The 25,434-nt window shown below is 39.7% G+C and overlaps 1 protein-coding gene across 1 annotated transcript in view; it reads left to right on the forward strand.

The window, feature by feature from the left end:
• LOC125381993 overlaps positions 1 to 25,434 on the forward strand; it is a 56,933-nt gene that overhangs the window by 29,997 nt on the left and 1,502 nt on the right. The window contains exons 4-5 of the mRNA XM_048399403.1: positions 24,172 to 24,366; positions 24,744 to 24,780. Of these exons, the coding sequence (XP_048255360.1) occupies positions 24,172 to 24,366; positions 24,744 to 24,780 (232 nt within the window). The remainder of the gene's footprint in view (positions 1 to 24,171; positions 24,367 to 24,743; positions 24,781 to 25,434) is intronic.

Raw genomic sequence — 25,434 nt, forward strand, 5'->3', positions numbered from 1 at the left:
TGTGCGGACTGGTTGCCCAGACAGTAACATCACCACACCTTCACCATCGTCCCATATGCAAGCGTTATAGATGGATACAACCAGGAATGACTTTTGACAAATTACAATAAAAGTCCCTTGAACGATTCCGACTGTATCATAATCTTGTGTTTATGAGTCACTATCAAATGGAAACGCATTACCTGATACAAATATCAACGTCTGTTGTGCCCTTAAACCTACAATGGTCTTAAGTCTACAATATTCATGAGTGGGCGTGGCTTGTGTATGCACACGACTGTAGAGGACCAATTTGACTAACCGGACCAATTTTTCTAGGGGCCGTTACAAACGTCTGTTATATCTGACACACTTACGCCTCTTTTCAAACAGTTGAACTGAAGTGTTTCTTTAGACTATTTAATTCTACTTTCGTTTTAAATTCCAAGGCACTGCTTACAAGTTTTGGTTATAATTGACAGGTTTCTGCGTTATTGATGTGAACCGAAAAGTAGATTCGCTTTTGTTGCCAACATGTAAAGGTGTGACCGAACAACGTTTTTTTGAAGATAATGGAAGCACTTAAATGGTTGATTGCTTCATCAGATGCTGTCGCACTTGGTTCGATTTCCGATACGGATATATTCTGTGATGTCCACTCTTGACATATGACCATGGGATCACTGGTGTACGGCAGCACATCTCGCAGAAGCTGTCACTGATACTTACCTTATAGCTGGAAAGCAGGTTTAATTACAATTACGGGTACGTCTTATTTTTTGTCATCACCAAGGGACCTACCATTTGATATTCTAAGGTGGGCTGGGGATTGTGCTGGGCTGGGGGTTGCGCTGAGGAGCTCGAGGGTGGCATTGAAATAAACTGTGCCAGTAAATGCTAAAATAAAAATAATGTTGACGAAAAGGGAATTTGTCAGCCACAAAAAAACATAGTTGTTTGATGTTTGATTTTCAAACAATAATTAAGGCTCTTTGTTTTAATTGAAAAGACTCTCTGGTGAACTCGCGGGTGAACAATATATCTAGTCTCAATACAACACTACAGTTGTGTCCCTCCTCCACCACACACACACATACCATGTATAAACATTAACATATCACGCTGACTTCTTTGTGGCATCAGTGGTTTATGTAGTTATAATTAAATTTTCGTTATGTTCATGGAAAATCCTGCATTCTGATTAGCTGAATTGGTCACGTGTTATTGCATTCATTTCCCAATGAATGTAAAAAATTAAGCCACGCCCACCGCGGCGCACTACTTTTATTACTGCGGAATGTCGGGGAATCCCAATATCACAGTCGAGGGAATTCCCTTTCTGCTTACGTTGATCGTCATGCGACTTTCATGCATATTCATGGTCCAAACTACCCTTTGAAACCGAAGGCCGAGAATGAATGAAACAGCAAACGTGCAGGCTCGCTCGCATGTTTTTTTCCCGCTCGCCTCGGTTCAACTTTCATGTCTTTGGGTTTCATTTCTGACAAGCATTTCTCCAACTGTGCTTTACGTAATCAGGGAAGTAATGTGTGAATCACGAAGTAAATGACCATGTTATTTGAAACAGCCGCCTTGTATTTGAAACAGCCGCCTGTGCAAACTTTTGTAAGAATCCGCTACGCGGATTCATACAGTTTGCACATCGGTTTTTCGATTCATACCTCAATGAACCGAAAAAATACAGTCAATCCTTAAATAAAATCCTTTAAAGATTAAAGTATTCATTTTGTATACACTGAATACAACGACCGCCCTCTCACTCCCGAAGTGTCATAGCATGGGGGTTCAGTTCCCGAATTGATGATATAAGAAGGCCGGTTATGTCCCAGGAGCCGAAGGATCCGAAGGTTCTGATTGGTTAAACGGTCTAAAGCATGACGTCACGCTAAAAATAGCTCACCAGTGTAAGCATGTATTACAGCCCGTGGTGCAATCGGGGAAATCCCGAGCTAAAGATAGACCAACGGCTATACATTCAAACGTGACCTAACCACTAACCAGTATGAAATCTGTAGAACAGTATGTATGAAATTCCTTTGAAATAGTGAGGATGCAATGTAGTTAGTTCTTTTATGTTTACATTATTTGCATAGATAAAGGAGAATTGTTTTGTTTCTGTAAACACGGTGTTGAACTGGGTCATATAACAGACTTGTCCACTGAAGGCAATCAGTTGTGTAAACAAACCTTTGAGGAAGGCAGTCCTCTGTATCCACGGGTTAACATAAACACACAAACACGTTTGTTATTGAAGGTAACCCAGCCCCGTCTCTGTAGTTATGATAGGCTATGTAGTTGATAAATATTTAAGCTCTAATTACATCGTGTAGGCTTCATTTCTCATATAACCATGCCTACTGGTGGATGGAAAGCATATTTGTCTAGTATTTATTTTAATACCAAACATCTAGCCTCCATTTCTGGCCCTGTAAAAACGCATGACATTGTGAAAGAGGAGGGGAAATTTGATATTAGTTTACATCACACCAAGAAGTGGCTGGCATCACAAGATGCCCATTCGCTTCAGCGACCTTTAAGATACAAGTTCAAGCGGAACAGAGTGGTGGCTTCAGGCCTCAATGCTCGATGGGATATTGACTTGGCTGATGTATCTAATATAGCCTCGGACAATGACGGTGTGAAATACTTACATATAGCTATAAATGTATTTACACGTTTTCTGTGGGTGGAGCCGATTAAAAAGAAAACACCAGATGCGGTCATCAAGGCCTTGAAGATGATATTTTCCCATGCTACCCTGCCACAAATTATAAGATCTGACAAAGGTCGTGAATTTGATAATAGGAAAATGAGGTCTCATTTTAGAAACAAGGGCATCATTTACTATGTCACACAGAATGAAACCAAGGCTTCTTATGCCGAGAGAGTGATACGGACCCTAAAGACCACAATGTACAGATATTTCACATACAAACAAACGTATCATTACCTGAACATTTTACAAGACCTCGTCCGGGATTATAACCACAGACCTCACATATCATTAAATGAACTATCACCCTCAGATATTAATCTGACTAATGAAGCTCTAGTATGGAAGGAACAATACATTGATACTTTGACGAAAACAGTTAAATCGAAAGTTGATACCACACACAAGTCATTGAAGAAATCCTTTAAGTTTAAAGTTGGCGATCAAGTTAGAGTGTCTCCTTTGAGACATACATTTCAAATAGACTATCAGAAAAATGGACTGAGGAAATCTTTATTATTAGGAGACGAAACTTCAGAGATGGTATAGCCATCTATCTGTTGAAAGCTATGGCAGATGATCCGGTTCAAGGTAGTTTCTATGCAAATGAACTACAGAGAGTAGACAAGCCTGCAGACACTGTGTGGAGAGTGGACAAAGTTGTGAAGAAACGGAAGCGAGCTGGCGTAAAAGAGATGTTTGTGAAATGGATGGGCTATCCGAAAAAGTTTAACAGTTGGATCCCAGAGACTGATCTTCAGGGTATATAAGGATCTTCCTCTTGAGAAAATGTTCATTTACTCTCCACTCGTAATGTCCTGATTGTGGGAGACAGTTCTCTAGAAATGATAATATGCGTAGACATAGGAGACAGATGCATTCATATCCTCCTCCTCCTGCCCCTCTTCCCCCTGCTCCGGGAACCTCGCCTCCTCCTCCTCCAACACTAAATGAACAGTTATACTGTACCATTCCCTCCAATGCTGTGGTGGTGGGTCCAAGTGGAAGTGGAAAGACTATGTTTGTCTTCAACAGTTTACTGCAGAATCGCATGCAGCCAGTACCCAATAACATTATCTGGTGTTATACGGAGTGGCAGCCACTGTATCAGATGATCAGTGAACAGTTACCCTATATGAAGTTTGTGAAGGGAATTCCTTACAACCTGCATGAGGATAACTATCTGGATGTTCGTAATAACAACATGATTGTACTGGATGATCTGATGTCTGAAGCTAAGGATGATAAGTGATGAAAGAACATTGGGCGTTCTGCCCCAGGATCGCACCCATTGACCCGAGTCACGGAGGTATAAGAATGACGTCACGCTAAAAATAGCTTACCAGCGTAGTACATTACAGGTTGTGTTGCAATCTGGGAAAACCTTGGCTTAAGATAGACCAACGGTTATACATTCAAACATAGCCTAATCAGTATAATTAAAACTAAACAATAGTATTATAAAAATTCCTTTAAATAGAAAGGGTGCAATGTTGCCAGTTCTTCTATGTTTACATTAGTTGCATAGGTAAAGGAGAATTGTTTTGTTACTGTAAACACGAGGACGAACTAGGTCACATAACAGTCTTCTCCACTGAAGGCAAACAGTTGTGTAAACAAACCTTCGAGGAAGGCAGTCCTCTGTATCCACGGGTTAACATAAACACACAAGCACGTTTGTTATTGAAGGTAACCTAGGCCCGTCTCTGTAGTTATGATAGGCTATGAAGTGGATAAACATATAAGCTCTATTTACATCGTGTAGGCTTCATTTCTCGTGTAAGAATGCCTGCTGACGGATGGAAAGCATATTTGTCTAGTATTTATTTGAATCCCAAACACCCAGCCTCCTTTTCTGGGCCTGCTAAGTTGTATCACATTGTGAAAAAGGAGAGGAAATTTGATATTAGTTTGCATCACATAAAGAAGTGGTTGACATCCCAAGATGCCTATTCGCTTCAGCGACCTTTAAGATACAAGTTCAAGCGGAACAGAGTGGTGGCTTCAGGCCTCAATGCTCGATGGGATATTGACTTGGCTGATGTATCTAATATAGCCTCGGACAATGATGGTGTGAAATACTTACTCATAGCTATAAATGTATTTACACGTTTTCTGTGGGTTGAGCCCCTTAAAAATAACACACTAGATGCGGTCATTAAGGCCTTGGAGAAGATATTTTCCCGTGCTACCCTGCCACAAATTATACGATCAGACAAAGGGCGAGAATTTGAAAATAAGAAAATGAGGTCTTATTTAAGAAACAAGGGCATCACTTACTATGCCACACAGAATGAAACCAAGGCTTCTTATGCCGAGAGAGTGATACGGACCCTCAAGACCACGATGTACAGATATTTCACCTACAAACAAACGTATCATTATTTGGATATTTTACAAGACCTCGTCCGGGATTATAACCACAGACCTCACAGATCATTGAATGAAAGATCACCCTCAGATATTAATCAAACGAATGAAGCTCTGGTATGGAAAGAACAATACATTGACACTTTGACGAGACCGGTCAAATCAAAAGCTGAAATCAAACAGAAGTCAATGAAGAAACCCTTTAAATTTAAAGTGGGCGATCAAGTGAGACTCTCTCATTTGAGACATACATTTCAAATAGACTATCAAGAAAAATGGACTGAGGAAATCTTTATTATCAGAAGAAGGTTCTATCGTGATGGTATGCCTATCTATCTGTTGAAAGATATGGCTGATGATCCGGTTCAAGGCAGTTTCTATGCAAATGAACTACAGAGAGTAGACAAGCCTGCAGACACTGTATGGAGAGTGGAGAAGGTTTTAAAGAAACGGAAGCGAGCTGGAGTTAAAGAGATGTTTGTGAAATGGATGGGCTATCCTAAAAAGTTTAACAGTTGGATCCCAGAGACTGACCTGGAAAATATATAAGGGTCTTCCTCTTATTCCAGTGTCAGTTGCATTTCTATCGTCATGGAGTCCACATCGTGTCCTGATTGTGGGAGACAGTTCTCTAGAAATGATAATATGCATAGACATAGGAGACAGATGCATTCATATCCTCCTCCTCCTCCTGGAACCTCACCTCCTCCTCCTCCTCCTCCTCCTCTGGGAACCTCACCTCCTCCTCCTCCTCCTCCTCCTCCTCCTCCCACGTCTCCTCCTCCTCCACCTCCTCCAGCACTAAAAGAACAGTTCTACTTTACCATTCCATCCAATACTGTGTTGGTGGGTCCAAGTGGAAGTGGCAAGACTATGTTTGTGTACAACATTTTACTACAGAATCGCATCCAACCTGTACCCAATAACATTATCTGGTGTTATATGGAGTGGCAGCCTCTGTATCAGATAATCAGTGAACAGCTACCCTATGTGACGTTTGTGAAGGGGATTCCTTACAACCTGCACGAGGATAACTATCTGGATGCACGGAATAACAACATGATTGTACTGGATGACCTCATGTCAGAGGCTAAAGATGATAAACGCATCTCCCAACTGTTCACCCGAAACTCTCACCATGAGAATGTCATTATTTTCTTACTGTTACAAAATCTGTTTCCCAGAGGTAAGGAGTCACGTGACATTGCTTTGAATTCTCATAACGTGACACTGTTTAATTCCCCTGTGGACAGACATCAAGTCAACTTGTTTGCCAGGCGCATCTATCCAAACAATGCTGATCAGTTTATGTCTGTGTATAAAGAAGCTGTTGAAAAACCCTATGGCAATCTGACAATCGATTTGCGTCCTACTACCTTGGAATCAGGAAGACTACAACCTAATGTACTTGAAACAGTCATCACCCCACAGCCCATAAAAGAGGAGCAGGTTGTCAATCAGTATCATTTGAAGCCAGACACCAGAAGAGATCACATCTCAGAAGTAGCCGCTCCAGTGGACAGTGAATCAGAGGACGACACTGCAACTATGCCTTCCTGTGACGAGTGTGGTATTGTGTTTGAAAATAATCATGACCTTCAGCGTCATGTCAGATCATGGTGCCCTGAGAATGGAGGGGGACCCCTAAGGAAACGAGTTAAAATGGAGACAGCTGATGAAAGTGATGTTCTACAGCCTACAATGACCTCTAAATTCAGTGAAGCTGATAAAGAGTGGGAGGTGAAAGGCTTAGAATACATGTGGAAACACACTCTAAAGCACTGTCAAGATGATGTCTTTAAGAAGAAAGAGGAGTATGAAGATCAGGGGAAAAGTGAGAGATGGATTGAAAACAAGCTCAAGAAATGCTGGGAAGCTACCTTTCTAGATCGAATGGCAACAGTTATCCGATATGTGAGTTACTTTGGATATGGACCCCTCTTCAAGCCTATCCTGGAGAAAGTGAGAGCTATGGATCTCGATATTGATTCCAAAGGATTGTCTGCTAAAATCAACAAGTGGAGGAAACCTGTTGTCAAAGACATTCTGTCTCATGTAGATCTTTCTGAGGCTGAAGATCAAGAGCGTGAACAGTTAGATGTTGATGATGATGATGACATAGACACTGAATAATCACTCCATGTACATTTTTACTGTTATTGTCTTAATATTTGATTTTTGTGTTTTAATGAAATAAACCGTGTGTTAACAGTTTTACATTTCTGTCTGTTTTTCATATGTAATTACATCAATCCTTGTGATGAAACTGATACAGAATAGCTGTAGGATTATCATTGCAGTAAGAAATTCCCTCAGCAAGTGTTCAACAACAACAAAAATAACAGACAATCGACGTTTAATGTGTATATTTATTCACATATAAGTCATTCAAAGGTACAACAAGCAACATAATGTTTTAATCACATAAAGTCCATAGACCCTCAGTACAGTAAACGTTACCTTCCCCAGTTGCAATAAAACTATGTACTGTGTCAACATTGCTGTGAATGCTGTTACTGGGGAAGGTAACGTTTACTGTACTGAGGGTCTATGGACTTTATGTGATTAAAACATTATGTTGCTTGTTGTACCTTTGAATGACTTATATGTGAATAAATATACACATTAAACGTCGATTGTCTGTTATTTTTGTTGTTGTTGAACACTTGCTGAGGGAATTTCTTACTGCAATGATAATCCTACAGCTATTCTGTATCAGTTTCATCACAAGGATTGATGTAATTACATATGAAAAACAGACAGAAATGTAAAACTGTTAACACACGGTTTATTTCATTAAAACACAAAAATCAAATATTAAGACAATAACAGTAAAAATGTACATGGAGTGATTATTCAGTGTCTGTGTCATCATCATCATCAACATCTAACTGTTCACGCTCTTGATCTTCAGCCTCAGAAAGATCTACATGAGACAGAATGTCTTTGACAACAGGTTTCCTCCACTTGTTGATTTTAGCAGACAATCCTTTGGAATCAATATCGGGATCCATAGCTCTCACTTTCTCCAGGATAGGCTTGAAGAGGGGTCCATATCCAAAGTAACTCACATATCGGATAGCTGTTGCCATTCGATCTAGAAAGGTAGCTTCCCAGCATTTCTTGAGCTTGTTTTCAATCCATCTCTCACTTTTCCCCTGATCTTCATACTCCTCTTTCTTCTTAAAGACATCATCTTGACAGTGCTTTAGAGTGTGTTTCCACATGTATTCTAAGCCTTTCACCTCTCACTCTTTATCAGCTTCACTGAATTTAGAGGTCATTGTAGGCTGTAGAACATCACTTTCATCAGCTGTCTCCATTTTAACTCGTTTCCTTAGGGGTCCCCCTCCATTCTCAGGGCACCATGATCTGACATGACGCTGAAGGTCATGATTATTTTCAAACACAATACCACACTCGTCACAGGAAGGCATAGTTGCAGTGTCGTCCTCTGATTCACTGTCCACTGGAGCGGCTACTTCTGAGATGTGATCTCTTCTGGTGTCTGGCTTCAAATGATACTGATTGACAACCTGCTCCTCTTTTATGGGCTGTGGGGTGATGACTGTTTCAAGTACATTAGGTTGTAGTCTTCCTGATTCCAAGGTAGTAGGACGCAAATCGATCGCAGATTGCCATAGGGTTTTTCAACAGCTTCTTTATACACAGACATAAACTGATCAGCATTGTTTGGATAGATGCGCCTGGCAAACAAGTTGACTTGATGTCTGTCCACAGGGGAATTAAACAGTGTCACGTTATGAGAATTCAAAGCAATGTCACTTGACTCCTTACCTCTGGGAAACAGATTTTGTAACAGTAAGAAAATAATGACATTCTTATGGTGAGAGGTTCGGGTGAACAGTTGGGAGATGCGTTTATCATCTTTAGCCTCTGACATGAGGTCATCCAGTACAATCATGTTGTTATTCCGTGCATCCAGATAGTTATCCTCGTGCAGGTTGTAAGGAATCCCCTTCACAAACGTCACATAGGGTAGCTGTTCACTGATTATCTGATACAGAGGCTGCCACTCCATATAACACCAGATAATGTTATTGGGTACAGGTTGGATGCGATTCTGTAGTAAAATGTTGTACACAAACATAGTCTTGCCACTTCCACTTGGACCCACCAACACAGTATTGGATGGAATGGTAAAGTAGAACTGTTCTTTTAGTGCTGGAGGAGGTGGAGGAGGAGGAGACGTGGGAGGAGGAGGAGGAGGAGGAGGAGGTGAGGTTCCCAGAGGAGGAGGAGGAGGTGAGGTTCCAGGAGGAGGAGGAGGATATGAATGCATCTGTCTCCTATGTCTATGCATATTATCATTTCTAGAGAACTGTCTCCCACAATCAGGACACGATGTGGACTCCATGACGATAGAAATGCAACTGACACTGGAATAAGAGGAAGACCCTTATATATTTTCCAGGTCAGTCTCTGGGATCCAACTGTTAAACTTTTTAGGATAGCCCATCCATTTCACAAACATCTCTTTAACACCAGCTCGCTTCCGTTTCTTTAAAACCTTCTCCACTCTCCATACAGTGTCTGCAGGCTTGTCTACTCTCTGTAGTTCATTTGCATAGAAACTGCCTTGAACCGGATCATCAGCCATATCTTTCAACAGATAGATAGGCATACCATCACGATAGAACCTTCTTCTGATAATAAGATTTCCTCAGTCCATTTTTCTTGATAGTCTATTTGAAATGTATGTCTCAAATGAGAGAGTCTCACTTGATCGCCCACTTTAAATTTAAAGGGTTTCTTCATTGACTTCTGTTTGATTTCAGCTTTTGATTTGACCGGTCTCGTCAAAGTGTCAATGTATTGTTCTTTCCATACCAGAGCTTCATTCGTTTGATTAATATCTGAGGGTGATCTTTCATTCAATGATCTGTGAGGTCTGTGGTTATAATCCCGGACGAGGTCTTGTAAAATATCCAAATAATGATACGTTTGTTTGTAGGTGAAATATCTGTACATCGTGGTCTTGAGGGTCCGTATCACTCTCTCGGCATAAGAAGCCTTGGTTTCATTCTGTGTGGCATAGTAAGTGATGCCCTTGTTTCTTAAATAAGACCTCATTTTCTTATTTTCAAATTCTCGCCCTTTGTCTGATCGTATAATTTGTGGCAGGGTAGCACGGGAAAATATCTTCTCCAAGGCCTTAATGACCGCATCTAGTGTGTTATTTTTAAGGGGCTCAACCCACAGAAAACGTGTAAATACATTTATAGCTATGAGTAAGTATTTCACACCATCATTGTCCGAGGCTATATTAGATACATCAGCCAAGTCAATATCCCATCGAGCATTGAGGCCTGAAGCCACCACTCTGTTCCGCTTGAACTTGTATCTTAAAGGTCGCTGAAGCGAATAGGCATCTTGGGATGTCAACCACTTCTTTATGTGATGCAAACTAATATCAAATTTCCTCTCCTTTTTCACAATGTGATACAACTTAGCAGGCCCAGAAAAGGAGGCTGGGTGTTTGGGATTCAAATAAATACTAGACAAATATGCTTTCCATCCGTCAGCAGGCATTCTTACACGAGAAATGAAGCCTACACGATGTAAATAGAGCTTATATGTTTATCCACTTCATAGCCTATCATAACTACAGAGACGGGCCTAGGTTACCTTCAATAACAAACGTGCTTGTGTGTTTATGTTAACCCGTGGATACAGAGGACTGCCTTCCTCCAAGGTTTGTTTACACAACTGTTTGCCTCAGTGGAGAAGACTGTTATGTGACCTAGTTCGTCCTCGTGTTTACAGTAACAAAACAATTCTCCTTTACCTATGCAACTAATGTAAACATAGAAGAACTGGCAACATTGCACCCTTTCTATTTTAAAGGAATTTTTATAATACTATTGTTTAGTTTTAATTATACTGATTAGGCTATGTTTGAATGTATAACCGTTGGTCTATCTTAAGCCAAGGTTTTCCCAGATTGCAACACAACCTGTAATCTACTACGCTGGTAAGCTATTTTTAGCGTGACGTCATTCTTATACCTCCGTGACTCGGGTCAATGGGTGCGATCCTGGGGCAGAACGCCCAATGTTCTTTCATCAGATAAGCGTATCTCTCAACTGTTTACCCGAACCTCCCACAATAAAAATGTCATCATCTTCCTACTGTTGCAAAATCTGTTTCCTAGAGGCAAGGAGTCACGTGATATTGCTTTGAATTCTCATTATGCGACCCTCTTTAATTCCCCTGTGGACAGACATCAAGTCAACATGTTTGCCAGGCGCATCTATCCAAACAATACTGATCGGTTTATGTCAGTGTATAAAGAAGCTGATGAAAAACCCTATGGTAATCTGACAATCGACCTGCGTCCTACTACCTTAGAATCTGTAAGACTACAACCTACTGTACTTGAAGCAGTTAACACCCCACACCCTTTAAAAGATGAGCATGCTGTCAACAAGTATCATTTGAAGTCAGTCCCTAGAACAGATCACATCTCAGAAGTAGCCGCTCCAGTGGACAGTGAATCAGAGGACGACACAAGTGATACAGCTATGCCTTCCTGTGATGAATGTGTGTTTGAAAATAGTGATGACCTCCAGCGTCATGTCAGGTCCTGGTGCCCTGATAATGGAGAGGCCCCTAAGGAAACGACTTAAAACTCAGACAGCTGATGAAAGTGATGTCCTACGACCTACAGTGGACTCTCAACCCCCTCACCCCCTCACCCCCAGTTTTAGTTTGCTGTTTGATTAGTACGAGTTTGGATAAATGGGAGGACGTGCTGACTTTGGGTTGGGTGATTGGGTGTGCTTGTATTGATATATTTTTAATTAGGTTTTAAAAGCATTTTTTAGTGTTTCCTTTTTATTTTAAAGACGCTAGTGTCTCGAGCTCATAGGTCATATTGGCCGGTCACTGTACATACCCTACCGAAATATCTGAGTCCCGTCTGGGATTCGAAACCACACTGCCAGTGTGAGGCACCTAATCGCCAGCACACAAAGTCAGCGATCTAACCCACTCAGCCCACTGAGTAAGTAAGCCCAAATTGTTGTTTCGAATTCTGGTTCGCCCCGATTATGTTTCTGAGTTTGTAAGCCCCATGCCATATTCACGAGACAAGGGAGTTAACTGAATATTTCCACTAGATTGTTACAGTCAGTTAACTCCCTTGCCTCAGGAAGATGGCATCATACCCGAGCTCGTGGGTTTCACCAAAATGGTAAACGTTTGAGACCTGCATCACTTCAGACTTTCCTTCTGCATCAAGCTGGCACGCGGTAATGTAACTGGAATACAGTTCAAACAAAACGCACTCTTACCTGTCGACATTGACTGTTGGCCATGTCGTCATCCATTGGTTTGTCCGTCCTATAGTGGATAATGTACGTGATATTGATGATTGTGATGTAAAACAACATTCACTCTAATATCCGAGCAGCAACAATTTACATGTGGACAGCTAGACAATTGAATTTGTGTAAGTAAAATACGTTTATAACGAACACGCTTATAACGAAAAGACCGGATTTTTAGTCCCGGTCATTTGTTGTATAAATGCTGTATATATGCTTATAACGAACTACGGTTATAACAAACTAAATTTAGTTGTCCCTTTGAGTTCGTTATAACCGTAGTTTACTGCAATTGTATCAAGTGGTTTTTAACGACAGTTATCCCTATTTGGAACACGACAAAAGCAAATATATCAAAGTGTGTTGTCAAGCAGCTATGAATACTTGAACAGGTTCCTGAACGAACAGGGGAACGAACAGACCAGTCTAACGAACGCGTCATTCGTTTGTTTTGGCCTTACATAGATCTTTTATGGCCTATAAATAACACGTAACATGACAATGCACAGCCAGACTGTTTCACCATGATCTCAGCAAGCAGATATTGGCCATCCACAATAACCTTCCTTCCTGTCATCGTTACGAATAAATAATACAAGATGGCCATTGGAGTTTTAAAATTTAAATCATCCACTGTAATATGACAATCTAATCTTTTCTTAATGTCTATTGTTTGCTTGAGTTACATTATCAGTAGCAGTGGTAACAGTTAGACTCACATTTAGTCTGTGAAATCTTATATTACACAAAATCACCTTCTCGACTCTAAAAATAAAAAAATAAAATATCCCTGTGCTGAATTCATATGTGGAATAGAGCTAGTTAGAGCTGACTAGACTTGCTTTTGTAAATGTTTCTTAATTGTTCTTTTTTCATAAAATAAATATATTCCACAGTCATGGTGCAGGATTCGCGTACTTCTATTTGTGAGACACTGAGGAATTAAACACATCAACTGCCGGACAAAACACTGCAAAGTTAAGGTCCGAAACGCAACTTTAATTCATTTCAAATAAACTGAGGAACTAAGGAAACTATGTCTCTCGGTTGATTTTATCATGTTTGCTGTTCAATTGAAACATAAACATAGACAGCAAACAAACTTTAAACGGTATTCTTTTCTGACCTTTTCTTGTTTGTGTCATTTTAGCCACCATCACACATGGGTGTGTACTTTCTTTTGCCCGGCAGTAGTAAACTGCATTTGGTTATTTCAAGTCCACAAGTCCTCTCCCAGAAAGGGCGACGTGGTAGCCTCGTGGTTATTGCATCCGCGCACCACGAAGGCCCGATATATTCTATTCCGCAATGGGTAAAATGTGTGGAGCCAATTTTCCAGTCCCCGCCGAGATATTGCAGGAATATTGGTAAAGTCTTGAACCACTTTCCCTTACTATCCCAGGAAGTTTGCGAATGTATATATACATACTATACAATAATACTTTTGTTCATAAATAACCCGTTTTTAGTCCACTAAAAGGAAGGCCAAAGGAAGAATTTTAGCATTATTATTGCATATTCCTTAAGTCTTATACTACTACATTTAGGTTGGGTGAACAATGCCAATTATCTTTAATTATACGCTTATTAAACTTAATTTAGGCTAAATAGAATGTCGCCGTGTTCTTAGTTATCATTCTGGGTTTTTTCTACGTGGCTTAAGACATCTGTGTTAAATTGTATAGAAAATGGACCAAATAAGCTTCTAATTATTGAAAGTACTTATTGGGTGTAATTACCTGATGTGGCCTTTTCACCTTGCGTACCTATATTTCTTTTCTTTTTTTTCTTTGCAGAATAATTGTATTTCACAAAAGCAAATTAGAAGTAATCTGAAACAGGTTTTATGCAGGATTAGTTTAAAAGGTCTAACAGACATCAAGAAAGGTATTTGGAGCCCTGGATGACACGGTATTTCAGTAGATCTGTGTTATTGCAGTTCCCTGTGTATTTTGGGTGTGTTGATACGTATGTGTGTCGGACGCCTTGTCCACATAACCTGCTATGTAGCAGGGCGTGGAGTCATCCCTCAGATGACATCCTTACCGTGTCAGCTTGCTGACAGGGTTAGCCTCTTTGGTCAAGTGGACAAGGCGTCCGACCTCGGATCAGAAGGTCCGTGGTTCGAATCCCATCACAGGACTCGGGAATTTTATGGCCGCGACAATTACATGTCAGTAATTCGAAATTTGATATCAGTCAGTGAAAGACTCATATAATAAATCACAGCTTACATAGTAATTCAGCCTTTAACCTCTCTCTGCTATTTCAAGGAAGATCTTCGCATTGGCAGTGTATTAAAAAATCTTTCACTCACTGTGCAGCCAACCTACTTGTACATGTAGATCTACATAAAGTGCGGCGTTAAACAACAAACAAACAAAACCTAGATCTACATTATCTGTCAGGTGCATTCCACTGTAGCCTGACGGAAACTGTAGGGAATACCCGAGTATTAATAGTGTTGACATATTTCTCATGAATAAACAACGCTTTCTTAGAAATCTAAAAACACTCACATTACGCAATCAAAATATTTACCTTTTTGATGTGCTACTTGTCTACAACTAATCCCTAAAATACTATATATACGCTGTTATCGTCTGATTAAAGGAAAAACATATAAGTACATACTTCTACAAATTTAAAAAAGGGAACTAGGAAAATTAGTAAAATTATCAAGTAACAATATGGACGTTGACTAAGATATTACTAGGAGTGGATTCAGAAGATATAAAATACGCAGCGAAGCAAATAGCAGCAGCAGGTGCCTTTCTTACGCGATACCAGGAAGTGCATTCAACTTGAAATATTCTGTTATGGATATCATGCAAAATGGCAGTTCAAAATTAGGCTCGATCAAAGTAAGGTAGTATAAGCCACGTATATTCCCTCCGCATGTGTTGACATGGCGAAAACTTAGACATTCCTGTCCATACTGTCAGCAATCGATGAGGAGTGGTCCCTACTTTCGCTTTCATTCAAATGACGAACAACACAATTCCAGCAAGCTGATAGCCTTGCATTGTGTGTCCCTCGAATATATGCGTTTCCTGGTATTTCCCGTGTTTCCGTATTTCTATTTTTGCCTCTGGTTCCACTGAACATTTATTTTTTGACAAAGCAAAATAACGTTATATATATATATATGTGGTGCGTGAGATAATTATAGCGACGATGTCATTTGCATTGTATATATATAAGCTAAGTCGTCTGAACTGCGGCCACTTAAACAGTTTGAATGAGAGAGTTTGGTTTTTCGTTGGATACCTATGTATTGTAAGCATCAACTACTAGCTGCATGAAAAGCCTAGATTAACCCACCACGCACTGGGTAAGTAAGACAGGAACGATGTATGTGTGTTAATTCCCTGAACCTGATTGCATACATATATAATAGCAAGTGTTGTGTATAATGATATTATTCATCACAATCATACTTGTTTCCGACTGTAGTTTGTCTACTGTTTCGATTCTTAATTGTCATCTAACTGGGAGAACTGTGGTCCATTCCTTTCATGAACAGGGTGTCTATGTCATGGCTGTTACAGTCAATGTGTCAAGTCTTTGAAAGGCATTTAGAAGTGATACACATAAGGAAGAGAATTTATGGACGTCAACTTCTTTATTATGAGGAACACCATAATAAGGAAGATGACATCCATAAATTCTCTTCCTAATGTATAAAGTGTGATTCACTTAGTCAATTTACAAAATACCTAAATATTTCTCTCATTTTATAAATCGACAGAGAAAACTGTCCATTTATTTGACAGTTTGACAGGACAGTATTGAGAAGGCCAAACAGGCTATAAAACATAACTAAAGACTAATAATGCTAAGATTAGAAAGTAAAAAAATGAAGAAAAATATACGTCATTGACTTTCGTTTTCTTTAAATCCTATCATTTTCAGTCACTGTGTGCTCAAATTAATCGTCAAAAAATTTTTTTGGGAATACAATAAATGGCCATTTTTCATTCAAATTTGTAAAATGACTGAAATATTCAGGCATTTTGTAAACAGCGTAAGTGAAAACTGTAAGAATATATACATGATGTAATTAAGGCTGGAAAGCGCCGCTATGACTGCCTTTGTGGTTTATGTGTGTTTGGGATAGCAATTACGCATACTTCAGTATATTCTATCAGCCAGACTGACTACTGACATGCACAGCGCAACTCTGTCATTGCCTGGTCCTGTTTTAGCTGTGATAAGCAAAATCAGTGAATCAAGATACTATTTTCTTGCTCTTTTTTATTAACCTGATATTTCCCTTGCAAAGAAAATTATTTCACTAAATACTAAGGACACCACATGTTGGTGTATTATGACGGCTCGCCAGCCTAAACTCCAAAACTGATTGGATTACAAATAACTTTTTCAGGTATTCTTACGACTCGTCAGCCAACTTAGACACATAATTGGGTCTCTAGGTACATATATAAACCAACTCGACAGGGGCGGAACTGCTCAATGAAAATTCCCACACTTCACATCTTCCCCGATCGCACAATCTTTCTTGTCAGAATTGAAATTCTGCAAACAGAAACATACATAAATATTTTGTTCAATCATACATATTAATAATGAATTACAAAAAACTTATGTTCAGTGTTACTGCCGTGCTGACAAGCGAGAGAGACGAGCTGATTTCCACCCCCCTTATTTATACCCGTAACATAGCCAGGATAATAACCTGCCTTAGCCATTGCATACCGCTAAGGAGAAAGCAGTCTCTCTCTTATTCATAATGCACTCAACCGACAGAAACATCATTTCTTCTCTCCATACTATGCAATGCCACATACCCAGACATATATAAATACAACATAACACCAATATTTACAATGGCCCGTTCGCAGTGTCGACACGGGCAGAGACTCAAAGAAAGTCTATAGCCCTAGAGACAGGGAAACGACAATCGTCTCTGAAGATGATCTTTTACGTAACCGTCCTTGGCATTTTCACTTCTCCAACGTCCGTGTCTTTTAATTATTCGATCTGGTACGCCGTTGTTTGCCGCTGCTGACGCCCCACCACTACGCAAGCTATTAAGTCCATAACTTTTGATGTTGCACACAAATGGCGTAAAAGCATCTATAAACAATTCTCTAAAGATATATTCATCAGAATGAGTCAATATTCCGGATAAGGCAAAGTATTTTTCCAAACTTGTAACGGGACATAATTTTGAATTTGTCCTACCAGTGACAAGCCATACACCATCACTGTATATGTCCGTTTTTGATTGTTCAATAAATAACATTATATGACTCTCATAAAAGACAATGTCAGATCGTCTAATGTATAATAGTTCTGCAGATCTCAGGAATCCTGAATATGCTACAAGGCACATACACATAATCCTTAAATTACAAAGTGTAGGATTAAGCATTGTTACATCAACTAATTTCTAATAATCGGCTCCTTTTTATTAACACATTTGGCCAATCTTCTTTTTGCCGCTTCTAAAACATTTTAGACTAATCCATTCTCAGTTGGGCTTTGCAATCCTACTATCACATGAGCATGGCGAATACTATAAAACGCAGTTAGCACATGGGCAAACGATTCACTACGCTGAACAACAGACAGCAAATATAATGCGCAGTGCAAAGGTGAATTCGGTAAACTCGTAGCCATTAAACAAGAATGTGCCCACCGTTTCCACGCATCAAAACCATATCTGTATTTCCTAGTAGTGGAATCTGCTATACAATTCGCCAGCAGATCAGGCAAACCTGCTGCCAACCCCCTCACACCAGGAGGTAACGCCTTTAACTCCTCTCCATAAGCACAACTTATCACATCTGTAAACAGAAATTGCACATTCAACATATGCCGAAATCAACACGCAGAACTAGCATATTAAACAGCAAGTCGTGTTCTCCAAACAATCCACCTCCAACCCCAGACGGTACATAAGCTTTTTTGGAATTTGGCAAGTACATGTGTTCTATCACCTGTGGAATAAACGAAGAATTGCGAGTGATAAGCGGCCAAAAGCATGCGGAATGCCATTCGGGCACATTCTTGGTACCATACCAATAGAGGGGACAACCCAATTTACCAAGCCCTTCCAGCCGACTGTAAAACAGTCCACAGCCACACATCCCGGGTTATAATACCTGGAATTAAAACATGTTAAATTAGCCACCAAGATGCAAATCTATCTACATCTTGAGGACCCCATCTAGGATCTATATGCTTAAATATGTGATTCGAAATGGACCAATCATCGAAATCAACAATTTTACTCAACACATCTGCGGTCTCATTCTCTGAACGCGGGATCCACTGCATATTCAGATTTACATTTTGACTTGAACACAACTAAAAAAAGTCCATAACTATTCTTTGTAATTGCGGTTTCATACCACCCTTATCCACTATGGTAACCACATTTTGATTGTCTGACACCACAATATTCTACGATGTCTCAGTTGTGAGATAAAACTTTGCAGAACGAGAAAAACGGCCTTGAGTTCTCTCCATGTTGAACTATTTTTAGCCTCCTCCTCTGACCACTGACCATGGGAATAAGCAGCATCCATTTCAACACAATGCCCTCCATATCCGGTATCACTGGCGTCCCTGTACACAACTGGACTCACAACTGTACTCCTTATCAGTACTGTCCTCGACAAACGAGCAATGTTTTCTCTCCAATACTGTAACTGTTCAATGCTCTGTGACGACAACATAACGTTGCTGTTCCACGATGACGCTGTCAAAACATCAATGCTGAGAAACATAGTCAGTAATTGTACAACATTTCCCATAACTAGTTTCATTGCTATGATTTGTCCGATAATCGCAGCAACACGCCGCACTGGTTGATAAGAGCGCCTATTCGCTAAAATAAATGTAATAGTTTCAATCGCCTTATAAACACAGGGTGTTTGTATCTATGTGAAGACCTAGCCACTCAATAGACTGCGAAGGTAACCATAGTGATTTTTCGCATTTGGGTACAAATCTAGACTTGATCAAGTCTTCTTTTATAGCCTCGCCAGACGAACGTGTAATAAGTTCCGACTGAGCTGATAAAATACCGTCATCTAAAAAGGTGACCACTTTCTTCCCTTCAGAACGCCATTTCTTGACTAACTGGCTTGTAACCTTCGTAAACACATAAGGTGCTGAAGTTAACCCGAAAGGTAAGACTACGAACTTGAAATATTGATTAACACCCGAAGCATTTTTCCATGAAAAACCTAGGAATTCAGTATGGCCTTCAAATATGTCTATATGATGATATGCTGAATGTATATCAAATTTTCCAATCTTCATATTTGATTGACTTTTTGCTAACGTAATTGTTAACTCTGGACAGATCTAAAATCAAACGCTTTTTCCCCGACGACTGTATAGATACCAAAGGAGGGTTAACGATGGCGGTGGAGACTCACATTCAATAATTAATTGTTTCTTATACAATTCTAAAATAGCTTGGTTAACAAACTCTGCATGTCAACGCCGACCTGTTATTTCTTAACTCCATCTTTTGAGGCCTGGAAATAAAAGGAATTTTAATATCCATTGTCTATAATATCAATTATTAATTGAGACGCACCAACGTTGTACCAGAATTGAATGCTAGACTTTAATCGACCCTTCACTATAATTTCTGCTGTTCCCTGTTCATATTCATAATAATCATTAGTAAGGGCAATGTCAAAATCATCAAGCATATTGTTTTCCGAATGTACATTATGAAAACTACACTTAACTGACAAGTCTGTATCCCGCCTGAGGGGCACTGGTTGCTGTGGCGTTGACACCTGTTGTCGCCCTGGTTGTGCTGCCTGTGCGGTTGGGACATTCCCGGGTGTAGTGCGTGAACTCGCCGCAAAATTGGCACGATCCTTGTCGTGGACCTTTGACCCGAAAGGGCTGCATGATAGGAACGCTATCAACAGGAGAAGAAGCGGGCAGAGCCCATTGTACGTGCTGTGCTGAGATCGACCTGCGAGAAGCACGAGATCCATAAGGGTTCTTGCGATTTTGTTTCAATTTAAGTTTTCTGACAGCTTTTGATTCCGCTTTCTCAATTTTCTTGTCATCATCCAAATCATCTGCTAACTCATTGGAAACATAATGTTTAACGGTCTCCCAACTGCCTTCCGACGAATCTGCAATTTTTATCAGCTTATTTCTTTTCTCTAATTTTCCGATAGCTTCTTCCACACACCTTGACATTATATCATAATTCCCATTCTGAATGGCTTGTCTGGTATAAAGTAAGTCTTCTCAAACTTCCGAATTAACATTAAACTGAATTCGATTTCCTTCCCTTGACCAAGAATATTCTGTTTCAGTCTTAAACTTCTTCAAAACTTTGGCTTGCTGAATAAATTCTTCTCTTAGGTGAGAATTTTTTTCTTCCACAGCACTCTCAATATCTCTTTGATTAGTGTTTAATTTTTTTCAAAATGGCGTCAAGTTTTCCCGCTGTTGATGGATTGTCTTGAGACATATTAGAATTTGACACTTATGTTCAGTGTTACTGCCGTGCTGACAAGCGAGAGAGACGAGCTGCTTTCCACGCCCCTGATTTATACCCGTAACATAGCCGGGCTAATTACCTGCCTTAGCCATTGACTTCCACCTGTTTGAGAACACCTGGCATCATGCCTATTTGATAGCGATTTATAGACACATACTTATGATATTGCCCTCTTCATGTAACAGTTTAATGGACTCTGCTGTAAGATTTCTTAGGATTATGGAAATGTTGTTTGTCACTTTAAGTTTATAAAATATTTTTATTTAAAAAAAAAAAAAATGAAAATCGTATGTACATTCTACTTTAATGTTTCGCTTTAGTTGTATTTTTGCTGCAGTTAAGTTAATTAATAGACTGCCCCTGTGGTCTAGTGGATAGTCTGTCTGCTTGGCGGTTTGATCCCTGGCCGCGTCATACCAAAAGATGTTAAAATATGGTACTTGTTATCCTCCATGGTGCTGAGCATTAAGGAAATAAAACAAGGACTGGTCGGCAAGGAGTCGGTATAGTGTGAGTTAGGTATCCATGTTAAACAGCGACATGGTATCTCAGTGGGATAGTACTCTAAAACCGGCATTATTCCAGGCTAGTACAAGCAGCCACACACACACATACCTACACACACATGCATGCATACACATCCCAAAATAAGTGCAATACTCTTGCCCGCGAGATTAAACCTCAGTTTACCTCACCTAGTTATTGGATGTCAATATTTTCTTGTTTATAATTCTTATATTTAATTTATTTTTACTATTTTAATTATTTTGTGAGCAGCTGCACTCCTTTCTTTCCACACCAGAAGGAATCATCATGGGACAGGTAGATCCCTTACTTATTCTACAAAATAAATGTATGAAAACAGGAGTTCTTGAAGGTTTGTGGCATTGTGAAGCTATATTGAGGTTATACTCTCCCAGCTGTTGTCTAACCAAGCTGGTATACTTGTCATAAGGCGAGCCTAGATGTGGATTGGTTGGTCACTATGATTGCAGAAAAAGAACGGAACCTTGGTAGACAGCAGCTGTCTGTGACAGCATCACGAGTCTCTCAGTGGCTTTACACAATGTTAATCTATGAATATCAGCTACTATACCTGGGTCGCTGCCCACCAAGTAGATATCATGTTGTTTGTTTGTTTGTTGATTTACGCCGCACTCAGCAATATTCCAGCTATATGACGGCGGTCTGTAAATAATCGAGTCTGGACCAGACAATCCAGTGATTGATATCATGGGCATCGATCCAAGCAAATGGGATCGATGACATGCTTCAACCAAGTCAGCTAGCCTGACCACCCGATCCCTTTAGTCGCCTTTTACGACAAGCATAGTCGCCTTTTACGGCAAGCATGGGTTGCTGAAGACCTATTCACGGGTCTACCTCGTGTATCCCTTTGGGGTTTCCTCCCACATTAAGCTGCCTTCAAATACTGTAACTGAAAAACTGTTCGAAGAACCACTAATCCCAACACACTCACTCACTTCTGGATGACGTAGTGTGACACATGCTCTCACTTTATTTGTCAGCCACAGGTTTAGTTACATGTTGTGTTGGGCTGCTGATAACATGGTAAAGATCCAAACACATCTCCCACTGTCATATAGAATATACAAAGTGGAACTCTCTCACTGTGACACACCTGTCATTTGTCAGGGGATAGGGTAGCCTAGGGGTTCAAGTGTTCCCTCATTCAGCTAATGGCCCAGGTTTGATTCTCCACATGTAAACCATATGTGAATCCCACTGTTGTATCCCCTGCCTAATATTGCTGAAATATTAACAGTTGTCAATAGCTGCTGCAATAGTGTCAAGGCATCTACTAACTGGACTCCTCTATTGGCCAGGCTATCCAGCACATGATGTCGGAGACCAAGGACATGAACGCCCTCCTGCAGGAGGGGATAGAGAAGGTCATAAACTCAGAGTTCACCCCGGGAGAATGCAATACACTGGTGACCTCCATGAGACTCTGTCTGAGTCCAACAGGAACTCCACCATCCCCGGAACTCCAGACTCAGGCCATCAGACTCACCTGCAACTTCACCAAATTTGCCTTGACACAGGTATGTTATCGTGGCCACAGACTTGAAAACATGACATGCCTTTTCTTATTAGTAAAAACTGAAGTTGGGAAACAATCTCAGAGTTGTTAGGATTATATGTTCAAAATAAGTGACTATATACTACTCAGCTTTTAGGATACTTATGTATTATTCATATGTACATTACTTTGTGGCAGACAAGTGTTGAGTGGTTTGTTTATCATATTTATGGTATTAGTGATAACTAATGTATTTGTGTTGTTTTCAGAGGTGTGACATGTTTCAAGCCTTCCAATATTTCTATAGAAGTAAGTAACATTGTATAATACTGTAGCCACAGATTTCTAAGTCTAAGTTAACCTTGCTATCACTATAACTATAAAACTATAAAACTATAAAAGTAAATGGTTCCTTTCACCTTTTAGCCCATGGGCTTAAAAATGAGGATTTCTTTAATTTGTGTGTACATTGACTCAACTATTTGGTCTGGAAGGTGATAAAACCCGATTTTAGTCACTTGGCTTAGATACATGTATTCCTGGTTAGTATGTACAACATGTACATGTAAGTAAATGGTGTTTATTTGTTGTATACAGCATCATTTCTTGGCTTGAAAACATTCTAGTGTCAAGTTCATTGACAGGACAGAATCGTCTATTTAATTCAGGCACCCTAATATTCTACTGCAGTAACTCTGTGTGTGTTGTGTTACAGTCATGATTCTACTGGACATCACTGCTAGCCTTGATGGCACACTGCCTGGCCGAGCACTGTTTCTAAACGTCGACTGTGCCAATTCTGCAGCCTCCCTATGGAAGACTCTGTTTATTGCCACCCGGAAATGCAGCATAAATCAATCAGTAATATACAATACTTCACCTTACATTTTCATCACATGCTTAATTAACATTAATATATTTACGATTTAGGTTGAATAATTACCATGTTATAAAAATGATAAATGTTGTTTGGAGGTAGTAGTAAGTGCTGCTTTTCAAGATCTAGTGTTGAGTCCCTAGGCGATCCATACTCCTGGTCCCAGGTCACCCTGATTGTGATTTTCGTATCATCATCATCATCATCATCATCATCATCATCATCATCATCATCACCACCACCACCACCACCACCACCACCACCACCATCATCATCATCATCATCATTATTATTATTACTGAACAGAGCACACAAGGGCTGCTGCGGGACTTGAGAGAGTTAGCTTTCGAGTATACGAAGGAGAATCCAGCATTCTCCTACTCTCTGTGCCTCGACCTTCTCCGAGCATACACGGTCATTGGAAGAGGGTTCTCCCAAAAACAAAAGACAAGGATAAGAGGCGATCTTATTCACCTGCTGGCCAAGTGCTGCTACCAAGCGGTAAGTCACGGATATTGTGTAAGTTGGTGTTAGATCATTTAAAAAAAAATTTCTTCAGACTTATGTTTACATCCTAATATCCATAATTGTAGTCCCTCTGATGCAGCTTTTTTAGATGAAATAATCCTTTTTAGTGGATAAATTATTTAGTATTGCTGGTGGGGATGTTATGTGACGGTGCAGATGTCATACAAGTAGCTAATTTTAGGATAGATGCAAATCTTTGATAGAGTGTTTACTTTTATACTGATTACATTAATAAAATCATCTAATGTTTACTAAAGAAATGATCAAATGATTTTTCCCCATTTATTTATGTTGTTTATTATAAGATAGACATATAACTAGTAACTTGTCATGTGGTTTGCCTGTTGTAGGGGCAGTACAGACTTTGTACCAGACACTGTAAAGAGGGTAAGTTCCTATTAGTAAGTCTCTGATTTCTCAAATTGTAATTGTTTCGAATGCCAATAGAAACCGGAAGATGGAATAAAACTCAGTTGAATGAACGTTTATGCAAGTTGTGTGACAGTTTCGACATTGGAGATGAATTCCACTATATCTTCAAATGTAAATATTTCGATGAACAAAGGGACATGTACATCTCAAAACACTTTTCAAGAAGACCAAAATATGCTACAATTGCAGCAATTGTTTAACTGCCATGAGATAGCTGTCCCAGAGAAACTATGTAAATTTGTTAACATTATAATAAAGATTATAAAAACCTCCGGTTAACCTGCCATGTAAAATAGTTTGTACCTCATATGCTAGTGCACTCGGCCTAGAGAAACAAAGTGCTGTTCTGTTAATACAAATATATATTTTCTGCAACAGCTATTTATCATGTACCCTTGTAACTGATCAAGGATAATTTGTCTTTAAACGTTTTGATATACCACTAGGCCAAATCTTTTGAGGAAGAAATATGACAGTTACAAATGGCTAAAACATTCAGATTTTATATTAGACATCAAATAATTTGTTGGTAATGCTGAAAGACAGAGACAGAGACATATGTACTTGTATGGTATATTAAATAAGATAAGCATGTCTATTATTAGTTGT

The sequence above is a fragment of the Haliotis rufescens genome, unplaced genomic scaffold (assembly GCF_023055435.1).
Source record: "Haliotis rufescens isolate VD_foot unplaced genomic scaffold, xgHalRufe1.0.p SCAF_2, whole genome shotgun sequence".
NCBI classification, from domain to species: Eukaryota; Metazoa; Mollusca; class Gastropoda; order Lepetellida; family Haliotidae; genus Haliotis; species Haliotis rufescens.